The sequence below is a fragment of the Marmota marmota genome, unplaced genomic scaffold (genome assembly GCF_001458135.2).
Source record: "Marmota marmota marmota unplaced genomic scaffold, marMar, whole genome shotgun sequence".
NCBI lineage: Eukaryota > Metazoa > Chordata > Mammalia > Rodentia > Sciuridae > Marmota > Marmota marmota.
The window spans coordinates 60,516-78,033 of record NW_026000168.1 but is presented as its reverse complement, the minus strand read 5'-3'; the positions used below and the strand labels follow the sequence as shown (position 1 = coordinate 78,033).

The following is a 17,518-nucleotide window of genomic DNA, read 5'->3' as shown; positions in this document are numbered from 1 at the left end:
AATGCTTTAAATGCACAGGACAGAAATGAAAGTGAGAACTGTGTGAACCCTGTGAGTACGAGACTGTGAAATCGCTTTCACGTGTGGCTTATAGCCCAGAGTCCATGCTGTTCCTTCCTCCAGTACGTGCCTGGTGTCAGCTGTGACAGAGTGCTGTTCTACAAGGTCATGCATTAAGTCTGCCTAAAAGACAGCTACAGTACAGTTACACTAACAACTGCAAACACGTACGGAGTTCATTGTCAGACACTGTGATAAGTGTTTAAATGCCTATTGGATCCTTATAAAAATTCTAAGATGGATTACCCATTTCATGCATGAGAAAACTAAAGCTCACAAAGGTCGATAATCTCCCCATACTCACCAAAACTTCTTGCTCATAAGTCCTATATAAAACACTGAAAAACATATTACACAATTTGTTTGTTATTATTTATTACAGTGTTTTGTTCACCAAATCAGAGTTATACACATGTTTATGGAGGAGGAAAGGCAGAAAGGATCAAATCTTTTTTTCTTTAACAAACTAGGCAATAGAAAATGTTTCATATGAACATGATAAGCATAATTTAAAATGATTACACTGAAGTTTTCAACTTAATTTTAACAGTTTGGTAAAAATATCTAAAAATGATTGATGACTTTAATTAAATCATATCAAATCACTTTAATTTGGTCCTGGAGTGCTGGGTTATAAGGTACTCGAGAGTCAACATTCTCTGAACTATATGCCAAGTAAGTCCATGAACATGTAACGACGAGTAAAAGATACGCCCAAATGCGTAGCATATGAACTTCTTACAAAGTCAGTCTTTTCAACATTTTTTGTGTGAAACATATTAAATGTATAAAGAAGTGATAAACATTTATGGACAAACCAAATACTTCATCTGTCCAACCCACACATACACAGCAGGAGCTTGCTGTGGGGACTCAGCCAGAGTCTCACCTCATCAAGAGGGTGTGAAGACATTGGGGGTCACCCCAGAACCTTATGGGAAGAAAGCTCTGCTCCAGCTGAAAGACCCTCAGAGAAGGGAGGCTGAAGGCGCCACCCTGGACTCGGGTATAGGCGCTGCTTGTGGAAAATCTGAGGAAGACCCCCCAGCGTCTGGCAGAGGAGGGATCAGGATGATGAAGTACCCAGAAATAAAGGCCCACTCACTCTCCAGGGAAAGAGCATGGCCAGAGCTGGACATTCCCAACCCTCTCCCTGCAGCCTTCTCTTCCCTCCTGCAGGCAGGAGCATTCAACAGTCAACAGGGGTCAAGGGTCACAGCAGGGGTGCTGCACCCAGGAAGGGAGGACCCTGCAGGGGAGTCAGCAGAGAGGCTTCTGTGAAGGCTGCAGCCTCAGGCACAGGCCACTGAGGACTGAGACAGGGACACTACTCACTGCAGCCCGCACAATCATCCTTCAGAAGTGAAGAGAAATAAAGCAATCAAACTCTGAATTAGATCTTCTTTGCAGACCTGCCTTGCAAACAGTGTCAAATGAAAGTTGTTTGGGCAGAAAGCAATTGATTTACACCAGAAACAGACCTACACAAAGGAATGCCCACTGTCAGGGAAGGAATACACAAAGGTAAAACATCTCTTATATGAATCGATCTGAAAGGAGAACGGCTGCCAGTAAAGCTAATACAGATGTGCTGAACAGCTACAGCATGTCCTGCAGAGTGAACTCAACAGCCTGCAAGGCACAGGCCACAGAGTGCCCACTCAGCTGCCTTGGGTCAGGTGAACAAGAACCTCAGGAAAGAACTCAAAGTATGATCCATGTGTTAAGAGCAGATACCATAGAGTAATAAAAAAAGGTCAACACAAGAAAAAGCAAGAAAATAGAAAAAAACAGATTAAGAACAGCCAACAGAAAACAGCCACGAATATGGAAGATGTCAGTAAGCAACTTAAATGCCACTGCTCTATAAACAAGCTGCACAGAAACAGACTGTCCATGTCCACAGGGTAAGTCCCAGCCAGGAGCTGTCTACAGGAGACCCAGTTTGCACATAAAGATGCAGTCAAAAGAAAAAGAAGTCAAGCTAGTGTAAAGTAAAAGAAAGCCAAGAAGCTGCACTAATTTTATACAGCAAGACCTCAGAACCAGAAAGATTATCAAGGATCAAAAAGAGGTATTATGTAATTATGTAAGGGCATATTCTCCAAGTGGGTATGATAAAAATATTCTGTACTAAAAATGAAAATGCAACATATCAAAATTTGTGGGATGCTATAAAAACAGTACTTAGAGAAAAGTTTACAGCATTAAATACACTACTAGAAAAAGAAGAAAGGTCTAAAAGAGCAGAAATCAATGCTATTGAAACACAAAACAATAGTGAGAAATCATTAAAACTAGAGTTTGGTGCTTCAAGAAGACCAGTGCAATTGACAAGCCTCTAGCAAGTGAAACACGAACAAAAAAAATAAACAAATTACCCATATCAGAAATGAAAGAGGGGTAATCACTGCCAATTCCATGGACATAAGGATGTAATGAACAACTCTAGGCCCACACATCTGTTCATGTTCTCTTGAAAGGCAGAAGTGAAACTCACAGGAGACACATACAACCCAGATATCCCTATATTATCTGATAATTGAATTAATACCCTCCAAAATGGAGCATCAAGTCCAAATGGCTTCACTATACATATATCCTGCCATATACTTCAGGTTAAAATTACACCACTTTTCCATAATCTCTTCCAGAATGAGAAACAGTGGCTTATTAGTATAGTAACACAGTGACAGGAAGGAGGTGCAGAGGGGTAACAGAGAGAAGCTACTTCCCACCTCATCCACTCCCAGGATAAGAATCACAGTAGGTATTTTAAATAACAATGCTGAGTGAGACTGGAACTCTAAAGAGGCAACCATTCAACAAAGGGTGGAACAACTGTCTCTTCTGTGCATTTCGTTTGGAACAGAATGTGCATAACAGAGGAGAAATGGAAAACTTGGCTCCAGGCCCAGGCAACCCCTCATCAGGTGACCTTTAGCCTCTGTGCATAGTGTAGTAACACAGTGACAGGAAGGAGGTGCAGAGGGGGAAACAGAGAGAAGCTAGGTTCCACCTCATCCACTCCCTGGGTAAGAAGCACAGACAGTTCAGGTCCTACCACCTCTCAGGGTGCTCTGAGATCTTTTGGAAAATCCATTTCTCCCTTAAACACGTACTGAGCACCTAACTCTGCACCAGGCAATGATCTCAAGTGCAATGGAGAATGAAACATGCTCTTCCCCTTTGTGGAGCTGACATTTTAATGGGGAAGACATGAAAAATAGAGCAGGGAAGGAAGGTGGGATGGGTAGGAGGAGGTGGAAAGTAAGGTGTTTAGGGAAGGCCTTCTGCTGAGGTGACATTTCAGCACACAAGTCAGTAAGGTGAGTTGTCAGGGAGATGCAGCAAGAAGAAGGCCGCACCTCAGTGTGGCTGGAATCAAGTTAAGCCGGGGATGGACGGGGTTGAGGCGCAGACCATATAGATAAGGAGTTGGCTCTCATAGATAAGGGGATGGGAAGCCACTAGAGAAGTCTGAGCAGAAGAGGGACATGATCTGACCTATGTTTTAACAGGGTCACGAGACTATGTGTGGAGAAATTCCATAAGAGGTCAGGGATGGCAGGAGGAAGACAGGTTCAGGGGCAACTGCATTATGTAGACAAGACAGGCTGGCTTAGACCGGATGAGAGTGGCAGGTAGGGGACATGGACAGAGGGGACAGCACAGGACCTTCTGACACATTGCATGTGACGTGTGTAAGAGAATGAGTCAAACACAGGAACAGTTCAGGTCAGAACACAGGAGTTACTGAGATAAACAAGCTTCTTTAGAACTTAAAGAACATTACACACAATGATAGTGATTATTTCATTCTCTACCAAAGGCCAGGTTTTTAACAGATTAAAATCTATCATGACATGAGGTATTTCGTGACTTCCAACAATTTTAACTCTGCAAAACTCACTCATTGGAGGTCAGATTACAACACTGGAAGTTTTAATCAGAAAAGGTTTTATTATAAGAAACAATGACATCAGGTAAAAATGCAAAAAATTGTGCAATTACGGCAAAATGTTTAAAAATATCTACACATTTGCCCCCATAGGACTACAGTACTTACTACATACCTGAGCACTGAACATCAAATGCCATATTACACTGCTTCACACAGGGAATCCGATTCCTTACAGATCACATCCACCTTTTCTCATGCACCAGTGAAATCTGCCTGACGCTTAAGCATCAACTTGTAAGATAACAGAAAACAAAGATGGAAAATAAAGAATACAATTTCTACTTTCCTATGACACACTTACACCAAGTCCAGTTTTCTATGTGTAAAAAATACATAGGAAAGTGCTACATACATTCTTCAAATGCAGAAACACAGCTAAAGTGGGACACGTCAGACTTACCCCTCATCTGTGGCAGCCACTGTGTCTTTCACTTATATTCTCATCATACTATGAAAATGTGCCATCAAGTGTCTACACATTGACCCACACAGAGCACTAGGTTTTCTAGGACCTCTTCTGAAGCCATTTTAAACAGTGGCAAAACATCTGAGCTATATAACATAAACAGTTCTTCATATAAAATCCAATAGGTATTCTGCTGCTCCAGCAAATTCCAAGCCTTGGCCCTGACACACTACACTTAGATCATACCCTTGATATAAACTGTTATAGCAAAAGGATCAACCATTGTAGAGATCAACAAAATAAATCTGCTGTAGAATGAACCACAGCTTTGTTCTCTTCTGGATCCTACGGCACACAAACACTCAACGTTCTGTCTCGTTTTCAAGTAACATATTTTTCTAAATACAGAAGATTGTCAAAAAGCGGAAGAAAATCTTAGATACTCAACAAAGCTTGCAAAATAATTACATGGTTATCTCTTGCAGAACTGGTTGTATTTCCCCCTGTCCTCAGCAATGTAAAACTGTAAAAAACAAAACTGGAAATAACCAAAAGATAAAATAAAAGACAAAGAAACCTGGGGGTGGGGTAAGATATTGGCCGACAACGCTTGTAAAGAGATCACAGATGCACTGTCGAAGCCAATAAATAAAAGCCACATATCTAGCTTTCTAGGACTAGATTTTAAGATGTTAAGTCTACAAAGGCCATCCACTTGAACTTCCACTTCAGAAAACTGTCCCTACTTATAGAGGTCTTTGTAAAGCAGTTTGGAAAGTTTCTGAAAAACGAGGTATGTGATGCAAAGAGGCAATGTTTTAAATTGTTTTCACAGTATCATATTACAATTTGTGCAAGAGTGTTTAATACAAACCACGCAAGTTTGCTTTCTTCAAGAAAATCAAACTGTTCTGACTGAGGACAGACTGGGCTATACTTAAATCCTTTATCAGACATTCTAGGCAGAGTCAAGAATACGTTCCAATCCAAATATACTTGTCTTAGATACACAAACAAGTCTGTCCTTCATGTCAGTATTTCCTAACTCACTGTTAGAAATTCATCAGTTAATGTGAAAAATGACCTCGTACCAATAGCCATGGTTCTGTTCTCTCACTCTTCCTTGATCACCTTCAGCTAGAACGAGTATTTCAATGTAAAGTATTCATTACTGTTAAGTGCAAAAGGAAAAAGATGAGGTTGTAATTGTAATATGAAATTTTAAAAGTCATTAAACTATTATACCACTGGAGGAATTTTATGTTTCTGAAAAAACAAAATTTTAGAAGTAGATGTAAATCTTCACATTATGAGTTAACTTTCATTGGACTGACAATCTGGACAGGCAGAGGCTGGAAAAGGAGGTAGGGCAATAAAATGGCCCCTGTTAGTGCAAACTTGGTACAACAGTCTGACTGTTCTCCCACTGAATCCAGTTAGACAGTACCTGGCCATACCTTATCACAGTTAGCAAACCCTGTGAAATCACAAGAGGTCGACAGAGTACTACGGCCAAGAAACTCACGTATTCATGTCAAAGGAGAGCGCAGGCTCAGACCATTTAAACACTGTGTAGCTAGCTACACACCCAGATTAATTTATACTAGCACCAGCCACCTGCCAATTTGAGCCCTTTCCAGGATTTAAAAAAATGAGACAGTGTTAGCACTTGAAGAAGTTTCTGACAGAAAACTGCCACTTAAAACTTTAGCTTAACTTAAAGGTATGTGGGAAATATGAAACTGTGGAACCAATAAGTTCTCTCTGAGACTAAGTTTCTCCTTCAGTCAGCTCTAGTGACAACGCATTTAAATCTCAGTCCACTTGAAAACAGTACACAAAAATATACATGTAAATACATATAAATATTAAGAATGAGGATCTAAGTTAGTGCTTTTGTGTTAGAGGTCACAGCTAAACAACTCCTAGTGATATTGCCTCAGATTGTTACCCGTATTTAAAATAAAGAGTCAGGTCCACCTGGTCTGTGCATCTCCACCCAGGGACACCCTAACTGCGCTTATGGAGTGCATAGTTGCCTCGACTCCTCTAGTACCTTAGTGGCTATCTCAAAACTCTAGGATGGCAGGTTACTTAAATGCCAGGGGGGAAAAACGCTGATAATTGCACTTTGTCACCTTTACCTTACTGAAATGAACGCGTCAGAAAAGCGAAAGCGAGTCCCTCTATGTTGTGAGCTTAGGAGCACCTATTTCTGTGCACAGAACTCGGCTTTCTTAAAGACAGACAGCGCTTCTTGGGACAGAGGCCAGAGACGCTGTGAGGCCCGCTGCTCTAGAGCACTTTCTGAAGACACTGAGGGTAGAGTTTGGCAACAGCACACTCAAAGTGCCGGCCCAGGTCCCAGAGCCGATCCGGAGTCTCGTACACCTTCACCCACTGGTCGGCCGCCTCATCATACTGGTACAGGGAGTTCTTCCTGCTGGTTCTGAAGACGTGCTCCTCCACAGTCACTTGAGTAGCTCGGACAAACAGGTGAAGTTTATTCTGGAAGAGGACCAGCTTGAGGTACGGGTTGATGGACTGATCGCACGGGAAGTCCTTCTTGCGGGTCCACTTGTTCAGCTCAATGTTGTAGGCCTCCACGGTGAACATGCGCTGGTGATTCCCGCTGGTTCCCGCCACATAGTAGATGGAGTCCTCGTACACCGCAGCCAAGCCCTGGATTCGAGGCACCGTCATGGGGGTTAGAAACCCCCAGTAGTCTTTCTGAGGCTCATAGAAGAGGAAAAATTCTCCTAGAAAGAGAAAACAAGAATGTGTACATTTTTATGTTTATTTTTGGTCATAGGCTGTTGTTCCAACCACTGGAGATAAAGGAGCATGATTTTCCAGATATTTCATTTTCTAAAATAAACAATGTAACAGATCCTGTTATGTTGGGGTGTTTCTTCTGGGGAGGTGTAATGCGTTTCTCTGGCTTGATGGCCAAACAACAGTGAAGAGCTTGCTTCCATTTGTTCCAACCAATGTGTGAAAGTTTATTTTAGGCCAGCTCTGAAACAGCATTATTAGGAATGCTCAGTCAGTAAGGCCAAACATGTACATACAGCTTACTCATACACACTGCTACCTATTTCTAATTAATTAAAAGACCAGTTCAGACTGGTGCTTATGGGTCACTGATGTACTTACCTGAGTGCTCCTATAATGCAGAGATAAATTTCAACAAGAGAAAACCTTGCTTTCATAAGACAGATAAACATGCACCGTTTATGGAGTTGACTGAGTGAATTTGGCAATAAACAGTATGCCAAATGAGACTGAAAATACGAAAACGTCTATTAGAATTAGTGAAGACTTACAAGAATTTTACTAACATTTGTACAAAATCTTGTAGATGTTTCAGATCTGGGGGTGTCTGCATATACACAAGTTGATATCTGGATGCTCAACTTGTTTGTACCTTATGACTGTACAATTCATTTCATTTTTTTAATGTAAATAAGCTTTGTTTAAATTATAAATACCTGCTTTGAAATTAAGCTTCCCCTTGAAATCTATTTTAAACTGGAGTCACTCTCATCTGATGTTCAGCAATGATATCTCAACTTCGTTTTCCGTAGGTCCCAGCTTTAATTGCTTGCCTAATTCACGACTATCAATCAGAGGAATCAAAACTTTAATGTGTGCAAATTCTCTACAGTTTTTTTTTACAGGAAGGAAAAGATGACACACATAAAAAGTTGATTTTTTAAAATCTAAAGTCCTCTTTAATAAAGTGAAATCAATAAGCAATTAAGAAAAACCCCATGGCCTCAGATTCTTCTTATATAAAATACAGCCTTGGATTAAATGATGCTCACTCTGAAGTCTCATTAATTCACTGCTGTTTTGCTGCAGTAGCTGCATTTACACATGACCTTTACATTCCTCTGGCTGTCCTATGGTAAACCCTACCTCTGTCCATGAACCAGTGAGCCACAGGCACACTTCATACCAGGCCACATACATTCTACATTCTTAGGTTCCATTTTTTTGGCAAGACCAACCAACCCAAATCATGCTGTGCTTCTGTGTAACTAAAAGAAGGCACCATTCCTTCTGGAAAATTAACCTGAAGCCGAGGTATTCAGGCATTTTCAGGAGGTTTTAGGTAAAGGGTTGGAGCAAAGACCATGATTTTAAAAAATAGGTAGATAAGGGCTTAAAAATCAGGTCTATCTTCATGATAGTGGCCTCTCTTTCTGTTTCATTAAAGCAGTAGTGGAGGAAAACATTTACATATAACCCATTAAGAAACACAGAAGAAGAAGAAAGGTTTTGGTCATATCTATGTTGCACTCAGCATTCAAGCAACTGAAAGGTGTAAGAAAAAAAAATTGAGAGTCTTGGGCTGGGGATGTGGCTCAAGCGGTAGCGCGCTCGCATGCGCTGGGCGCTGGGTTCGATCCTCAGCACCACATAAAAATAAAGATGTTGTGTCCACAAAAACTAAAAAATAAATATTTAAAAATCCTTTCTCTTTAAAAGAAAAAAAAGAATTGAGAGTCTTGTTCTCACAGTCAGAACCCCGTTCCCTCTTCCTGTTGTTCTACTTAGCACGGGTCCTCAAAACTAAACACAAGTCACTCCAATAGTAGCAACAGTAAGAAAAAGGTGACATCTGAAAGTTTTTCAGAGCAAGGAAACTGAAAACAACCTGTCATGAAAGGCAACACAGTGAAATTAAAACCTGAAAACTATAATTTCAACCTCTTTGTAATCAATTTTCATAATCTGGCAATGATAAGGCGTATGCAAAACCCTCTGGTAACTGAGAACATAACTATAGCTAAAGCTTTGTCCTTTTTTCTTTTAAACCAATCCAGTAAGTTCCATAAAACAGCAGTTGTTACATCTCTTGGTCATTCATATTATTAAAAAATAAAAATTGCCACATATTGACATTATTGTTCAAAATCTTAAAACTACTCTGAAATAGTCCTTCCAAAACTCTGCACTGTTTATTACCGAAGACTTCGAGAGTACTTATTCTATATGATAACATGGGCAAAAAACTTGGAGGATCAATGTAGTAATGGAAAAATACTTTTAATCATTTTAAACTTTTTGGTTCAAAAGTTTACTTTCCTTAAAGGTTCTCCACAGAACAGACTGTTCTAACGGTTTATGATGAGGAAGGCAGAGAAGCCTCGACCACCAGGAACCGTCAGGCACAAGGAGGGCACGCATGTGCTACCCTGCCATGGGGCATGAAGGCCCGTGGTCACCTACCCTGTAAGACATAGATCTTCTCTCTATATTCCACGGCACTGTGGAACTCCATGGCGACAGGCATTGCACACACAGTCCTCCAACAGTTCTCTCTGCTGTCATAGCATTCCACGGACTTCAGGGAGTTACGCCCGTCACCCTCGTAAACGCGACCTCCAATTGCATACATTTTACCACAGCAGTACACCAGTCTGCAGCCTATTCTGGCTCGAAGCAAGGATGGTTTGGACAGCCATCTATTGGTGGAATGGTCATACATCCAGAAATCGTTTTCTGCCTTGTGGTCAATGGAGACCTCACTGCTGCTTGGCCTGTACCCTCCTGCAATGTAAATGTCATTATCTGGCGATACCAGAATCCCAACTTCTCTCAGGTCATTCGGTGGTTTGCATAGCTTAAACACCCTTCCTGTGGCAATATCCAGACAAGGCACTGTTTGCTTCTTTATTGAGTGTTTGTGGGCAGCATCGAAACATATGATCATTTCAGAAGCAGTCATCCCCAGCCTTTGAGTGCAGCCATTGGTGTTGGACTGTGCCCTTTCCACACAGCCTGTGGCTATGGCCTGTGCAAACTGAGGTGGAATTTTCTCTATAAAGGCATCTTCCATCAGAGGAAAACGTATGCATTTGGCAAAAATTTCTGGAAGGTGCAATTCTCGTTCATTCTGTTCGTGTTCAAACCACCGCACAATGCTTTCATACACATGTTCTTCTCGGTCCACATTTAGGTCGTCGCTGTCTAGAATGCTTATCAGCTGGTCTTTTGTCAGCTGCAGAAACTCCTGTTCTTTGGTGACACACAGAAACTTTTTACGAATATATTCTTTCGATCTGTCTCCAAGTTCCTGATGACCATAATGATCAGCAAAGATAAAGACCCCAATGGAATTCTGTGGGTCCAGATGACTGACCATGTACTGAGCACACTGGTCCTGGATAGATGGGATCTGGAAGATGCTAGCGGCAGTGAACAAGGCTTGAACATTGGCCTCTGTCAGAACAACTCTGGAGGTGTAGGCATAGTTTAGTACTAAATCCATTGATTCAGCTTCAACACCAACTATTCGAATTTCTTTCTGGGTACTTTCTGTAAGGCCGCTAGTGAACATGGATCTAAGAAGGAGAGAATGGTTAGTATTTTATGCAAATAAAAATTACAGTGACAAATTTTTTAAAGTATAGAGTTATCACAAAGATAACCTTTTGAAACTAAATGAATATATTCCCTTATATTCCAAATGGGGATAAAAACTGACCATCTACTAGGAGTTAGTCTGGCTGATCCCCCAAACCTACTCTTCGGATAGTCCACTTGGTGCCATCTCAAAATATGGCACACTGCAGAGTGTTCAGGCTGAAATCACTTGAGGAGCTGTTAACTGTAGGAATGGTCACTGCCTACCTTTCCCCTACATGTGGCAGCCATGGAGATGCTTGGGGAAGGAATTTCCTTCACATACCAAGGCTGGAAAACAGCCGTGATCACCGAGGAATCGGGCAACTGTGGCTGCAGCAAGCTGAACAAACAAGCTCTGAAGTGTCCCTTGTCTTCGAGGAGCTTCCGCCTCCTCCCACCCTGTACAGTGCTCAGTAACGCCCTAGGACTCATTAACCTGATCCAGGCAGCCATCCACCTTGTATTCTCTCACAAACTTATTGTTCCTTTAAGGAAAAAAAGCATCATGCTTTGGCCATTTCTTTGACTTCACCTTTATGTGAAGATTCCCATGTTCAGGGAAAATTAGAAAAACTTCCATGCTTTCCCCTCGTTAATTAGTTGTTGTGTTAACTCCAGACCCAGCTGAAGAGCCCACAAAAGAATTAAAGGTGGTGGAGGCGGGACAGGGGATACAGCTCAGTTGGTAGAGTACACAAGGCCCTAGGTTCAATCCCCAGCACAATAATAATAATAATAATAATAATAATAATAATAATGATGGTGGTGGTGGTGGTGGTGGTGGTGGTGGTGGTGGTGGTGGTGATAGAGGGCATCTGTCTCTCCCTCACAGAGTCAATGATGGAAAATGGAGAATATTTTGAGTCAAGCAAACCAAGATGTGAGCTGGCCCATTTCAGGTTCTGCCTCTGCTTGGTTTCTAGTTGAGTTGCCTTATGAACCTGACATTTTGGATTGCCCTGCCCCAAAAGGTTTAAGAGCATCAGTACGAGACAGTAACTCAGGGAGACCGTCTAATAAAGCTTCTGTCCCACTGGACATTACAACTAGTACCCAAAATATCTCTCTAAAAATTTCATCTTAAAAAACAAAAAACAAAGAGGTTCAAAAGCACATATTCTCTCCCCACACTTTCTTAAACTAATGTTAGCAGATGAATGTTCCCTTAATGTTTACAAGATTTTTAAAGACGACTTCACTTACCCTTTGACATTGTGAAAATCTTTCCTTAAAAGATATACTTCATCTCAGTTAGAATTACCATGTCTTACCTACTTATATCCACACATAAATAAAAATTACATTAAGGTTAATATAATGCCCTTTTCTAAAGAGAGTTTAACATCTGACACAACAATAATTCTTTGGAGATAATTTGTTTTTTAATCCCAAACTTTTGACAATTTTTTTTCCTCAAAATTAAAATATTGGTGCATTCATGGACTTTCTTGGTCAAAACATTAAGTAGTTAAAAAACTGGCTTGTGAAGTAGAAATCATTTTCAAACTTCATTACCTTTCTTTCCTTTAAGGCTTCATTCAAAGTTATTCATAAATGAAATACAAAAATCAAATCCAAACCTCTTTAAAAAGCCATTTGAAAAAAGATCTGTATACTATTTACCATCGATTTAAAGTTCTAGTATGCTTAAGGTTTGCTGAAGAAATTAATCTAACATTGGTGATAATCCTTTCATTTTTATTTCAAGTGTTAGAATATGAAAAACATCATTAAATGGGAAGATTTCCAGTCACCTTTGAAGCCGTCACTGAAGACATGGAATTAATTTTGAAAGGCAGGATAAGAAGCACAGAGCCCAGCTTGCTTAATCATCTTTGAGTTCTATTTTTACTTCCATAATGTAAATTTTAAGTGTAATATCAAAAGATTTTCCACAATGACTAAAAACTAGATGTTCCCATGCGTGAGCTGGTTTTCAATTCTGGTGCTGAAAGACTCACCTATACAGCCACCAATTAAAAAGAAAACTAGAGCCCGTCGTTAGGTGGAGACTGGCTCCCCAAGGAAGTGAGGATCACCACAGGGGAACGGGTCCTGACCTGAGCAGGCTGGTCTCCCACACAGGGGCTGTGACACCTGACTAGTTCTCTGTTCTAACAGGTTCTTCATGTAAACATGAAGTAGGAGCACTCCTGCACACACGACTGTGAGCAGCAAAGCACTTCTAACAACCAGACGACGGGGACTATCAAACAGCCATGCCAGGTTTCCAGCTATTCTAGTTCTTTCACTGTGAAGCCAGACTTCCTTTAAGGCTTCATTCAAGGTTATTCATAAATGAATTACAAAAATCAAATCCAAACCTCTTTAAAAAGCATCTCAGTTACACTGGAAAGTATGACTTTCCAAATTCCACATCAAGAGTTGCATGGGTGCCAAAAACTCCTGTACCAAAATTCTAGCAAGAGATAAGAAACTAACCCTTCAGTTATCTAGTCACACATCTTTATTTAAGTGCACATATCTTATGCTCAGAAAGTTTTCTAGGCATACTATAAAATTTAAGAAAATCTATTGCAAGCATACTTCTTTTAAAGTAATTTTTCTAGGCCCTCAAATCTAATTTTCATTAAATCTGACACTTAAAAATATAATCTAGAGCATAAAATTTCATAAAATAGACATTTTCCCTTTGGAGTTTCATTTATTTACTTTACCATTCAAATTTAAAATGTAATTAAAATTTTTGAAAGAATATTTTGAAGAGGACTTTATCCACTTTCCTTCCTTAAGAGTCATGAAATAAGTAAACAGCCTGACTCTGGAGTCAATTCTAGTCTCTGCTATTTAGTAGTCAGATGATGTAGGCATCACTCTATGATCCTCAGTTTCTTCACATGTAAAATGGAAATAACAACTGCACTGAAATGAGGATTATAAAGATGATCTAAAGTAACACATGTAAAGTATGCTTAGTTTGGAGCTTGATAAGGAGCAATAGTGCCACGTATTTAAACACATATCTATTCAATAGTGTGGACAAGTCAATCTCACCAGGAATTTCCATTGCCAAGCCAAACTTCACTTATGTGAGTTTCATCTTTTTCCCTTCCAACTGTCTTGTGATAATTAATACTCGGTAGTCCAATCACCTACCCAAGGCAAGTCTAAATGATTATATCACAAGCATCAGACCCAGGTAACTATTTTTAACCAAGCATTCTGAGAAAGAGGAACCAGAAAGTAATCTGGAACATTACAATACTGTGTGCCCTATAAAGGTAAGCAGAAAAAGAACACTAAAAATTTGTGCTTGACATGATGATTTTACTGTCATTCATGCACCACTTTTGAATACTGAAGGGCATGTGGGCACCTGAAACAAAAGAAGTTACCCACAGGGAGGAAACTACCTTTTCCATGAATCTCCTTTTAAGAGTAGGAAGCAATTTTTCAAACCCAAGTTTTAAATGTTCACTTTTCAACATTTTATGATAAACCAACCTAAATTAAAGTGATAAAAATGCTTCTAAACTCTTGGAAATAATCACTAGTTTGGTGTCTATAACACACACAAACTATATTCATTTTTATTCTACTGCTTTTACCCCCATGGTTTTAAGACAATGTACTGAATGGTCATTTGTCATTTGTTTGTGAAGGACAAGCTTCTATGATTTTAAACTCCAAAAGAGATACACATACTAAAAAAAAAAAAAAAAAAAATGCATCATGATTAATTTTTTGGAACAGATTCTAAAGCAGCACTGCTTAATAAAAAAAATTTTTTGTAGTTGTAGATGGACAGCATGCGTTTATTTATCTATTAATTAATTTATGTACGTATGTTTCTGTAGTGCTGAGGCTCCAACCCAGTGCCTCCCACGTGCTAGGCAAGAGGTCTGCCACTGAGCTACTGCCCCAGTCACCCTGAAAACTTTTAACGATGCAAATGCTGTTTATCTGTGCTGCCCAATACGGCAGCTACTAAGTAGCACTACAAGTGGCTACTAAGGACTTAAATTGTGTTTAGTGTACTTGAGGAGCTGGTTTAATTTTAAATGATTTGTTCAAACGGCGACATGTCGCTAGTGGCTGCCATATTGAGTAGCACAAATCTAGATTTCCTGGTCGTTAATGTCAAACCACCAACTTTAAAACAGCCACCTGAGCGCTGGAGGAATCCCTGAAGCGAGCCGCAGGGCCCTGTAGGGACGAGACCCGCGTGTCCCCTCTCGTGATAATCGTCATCATCATCTCACGGAGGGGTCGGTGCGGACACCAGCAGGAGTCCGGCGCCCTCATACCTGAAGTAGGGGCTGATGGCAGCGAGGACGTTCCTGTGGCAGGAGAAGGTCTTCCCATGGTCCACTTCCACTACGATGTCCGTCAGCTGTGCCTCCTCGTACATGGCTCTGAGCTGCTTGAGGACACTGCACGCGTGGGAGGGGTCCACGGCGTCGCTGGCTGCGTCCGCAGACGGAGTCCCATTCGGCGTCGGGGACTTACTTAAATCTAGGGGAAGAAAACTGGCCGTATAACCACGCAAGTTCTCCCGGCTCGGCACCGAGCCCTGCCCGACGCACGCCGGTCCGCAGGGCCGCGAGGCCGGCCTGCGGCCAGACGGCGGCGGCCTCCGCCAAACCGCGCCCGCGCCCGCGCCCGCCACGGGACGCGCGGCGGCACCGGCGAGGTCTGCGACCGCAGAGCCGGCTCCGCGCTGCAGCGCTACACGAGAGGCTCCCCCGCTGGTGGGTCCCCGACGCCCTCCCCCGCCTCAGGCCCGCCCAGTCACCAGCCGCGACCACCTACGCACGCCCTCCATCCTGCGCCCCCGCGGTGCCCACCTGCGCACGCGGCCATTGCGCGCTGGGCCCGGCTCCAGCTCTTTAAAGAGGAAATGTCATTTCGCTTCTCTCGCTCCCGGGTTCCGGCTCTTCTAAGCTCTCCGGGCCAATGGGGTTGCCTATTAGCCTGGCTCCGCCCCCACCTCACGAACTACTGGCACTGATTGGCCACAATGTGTGAACGTGCGCGCCGGGAAATGTAGTTTCATGGTCTCGCTCCCGCGTGGTCGGTCAGGCGGGGACCAGGCCGGGGTTCCTATTGGCCGGCTGGGGCGCAGATGGAGCGAAGGGCTGAGCGAGCCCACGCCGGGATTTCTATTGGCCAGTTTGATTGAGGGTGGAGCTCTGAGATTCGGCGGGGCCAGGACCGGGTTCCTATTGGCTGGCTCACGCGGAGGTGGAGCGCAGAGGCTGTACGGAGGCTGTGCGAAGGAACGCCGGGGTTCTTATTGGCCAGCTGGGGAGCAGGTGGAGAGATGGGTGTGTCTACAAGAAAGGATAAATTTTATTGTTTACGTGTTTCTATTTACTCATCCTGTGTTTCTGGCATCTAACAGGTGTCTGCCACCTTATTGATACTATTAAAAAGAAAAAAAGTAAAGCACAAATGAACTAGCATGGGTAATGCTAGACTTTTGAATGTAAGGGTGAGTTATCAGTGAATGGGAAAGAATTTTATTAGAGAGGGAAATCTACTTAATAAAGGATATTGGGATTTAGATTGTGATTGAGAAATAGAGAAAGACGAAAAACAATTGATTTCTGTCCACTAGAAATGGAAAGTTGCAAGTTCCCATGCAAATGAACAGGAAGGAAGTGGTGTTTCCCCTAGGCACTTAAGATTGTATGAAAATCCTTAGTGCACAGTTCTGCGTGGATGAATTTCATTTAGTTTTTGATTCTGGTAACTTTAAATGCCCATTTTCTATGAGTTCAATTTATTAAAATAGTGGTTTTGCTCACAATATTGATGGTATTAAGAAAAATGGCATAAATTATCAGGGCTCTCAGATTTAGCAAATAAATATGCAGGACATTCATTATTAGAGACATATCTAATTGAAATATTATTTGTTGTTAATTTGAAGTTAAACTTATTGGTCTTTTCAGACCTTTAAGAAGAGGGGAATTTCTACTGAATCCTGAGAGAATTCTCAACTAATTAACCCATAGGTTTGGCAATAGTTTAATTAATTAAAAGAAAGATTTCTGATTGTTTGACCCATAAAGATTTCTAAATGTAAACAAAAAAATAGCAATTTATAACTAGAAAGTTACAATTATATTTTATTTTACTGGGCAGATGGCATTGCATAGCAAAGATTTCATTATCATTAAGATGCACTTTAAAAACAGAATAAGAAAATATCAAAATTGAGGCGACAGTCCTCTTCATTCTCAGTGATCTTCAAGAATATAAGTGAGATTCTGTTTCAGGGTTGATACTAAATAGCCAGAGGCTACAGCTTTGTTTTATAATAAGGCAGCTCTAATTTCAATTTTAATAAGAACCTATAAACCGACTGTCAATCTGGAACAGCAGCAGCAACAGAAATGAGTAGTAAGTACTAGATTTTTCTCTGAAGGAATTTTCTCATGTAGTTAGAGTTTAAAGTAAATTCTACTAAGGGTAAAAATTGAAAAATCAAACCAGAATATCTGAAGGACGTATATTTATTTCAAATTAGACATTTAGAATTTTATTATTATAATGTTTCTTACCAAGGAGCTAAGGGCAAAGAGAATTGCTATAATCATGGTTGGTTGCCAGAAAAGAAGTCATATATATATGTTTACTTTTAAGAAGTGTTTACATTTAAATCGCAGCAAAGATGAAGGACCATGAAAAGAGCAGATTTAAAA

The 17,518-nt window shown here is 41.1% G+C and overlaps 1 protein-coding gene across 2 annotated transcripts; it reads right to left on the bottom strand.

Annotated features, from left to right (window-relative positions):
• Positions 1–418: 418 nt before the first annotated feature.
• Positions 419–15,752, bottom strand: Kbtbd8 (kelch repeat and BTB domain containing 8). Of its 2 annotated transcripts, XM_015494905.2 has the most exons (4): positions 15,656–15,752; positions 15,116–15,323; positions 9,669–10,783; positions 419–7,189 (listed from the first exon to the last, which is right to left on the bottom strand). In XM_015494905.2, exons 1-4 carry the CDS (start codon positions 15,669–15,671, stop codon positions 6,726–6,728), a joined length of 1,803 nt encoding a protein of 600 aa, XP_015350391.1. In that variant the 5' UTR covers positions 15,672–15,752; the 3' UTR covers positions 419–6,725. The 2 variants fall into 2 exon arrangements, with proteins under 2 accessions (XP_015350391.1, XP_048642937.1); XM_048786980.1 differs by lacking the exons at positions 15,116–15,323; positions 15,656–15,752 and adding an exon at positions 14,976–15,098.
• Between the last annotated feature and the right edge of the window lie 1,766 nt (positions 15,753–17,518).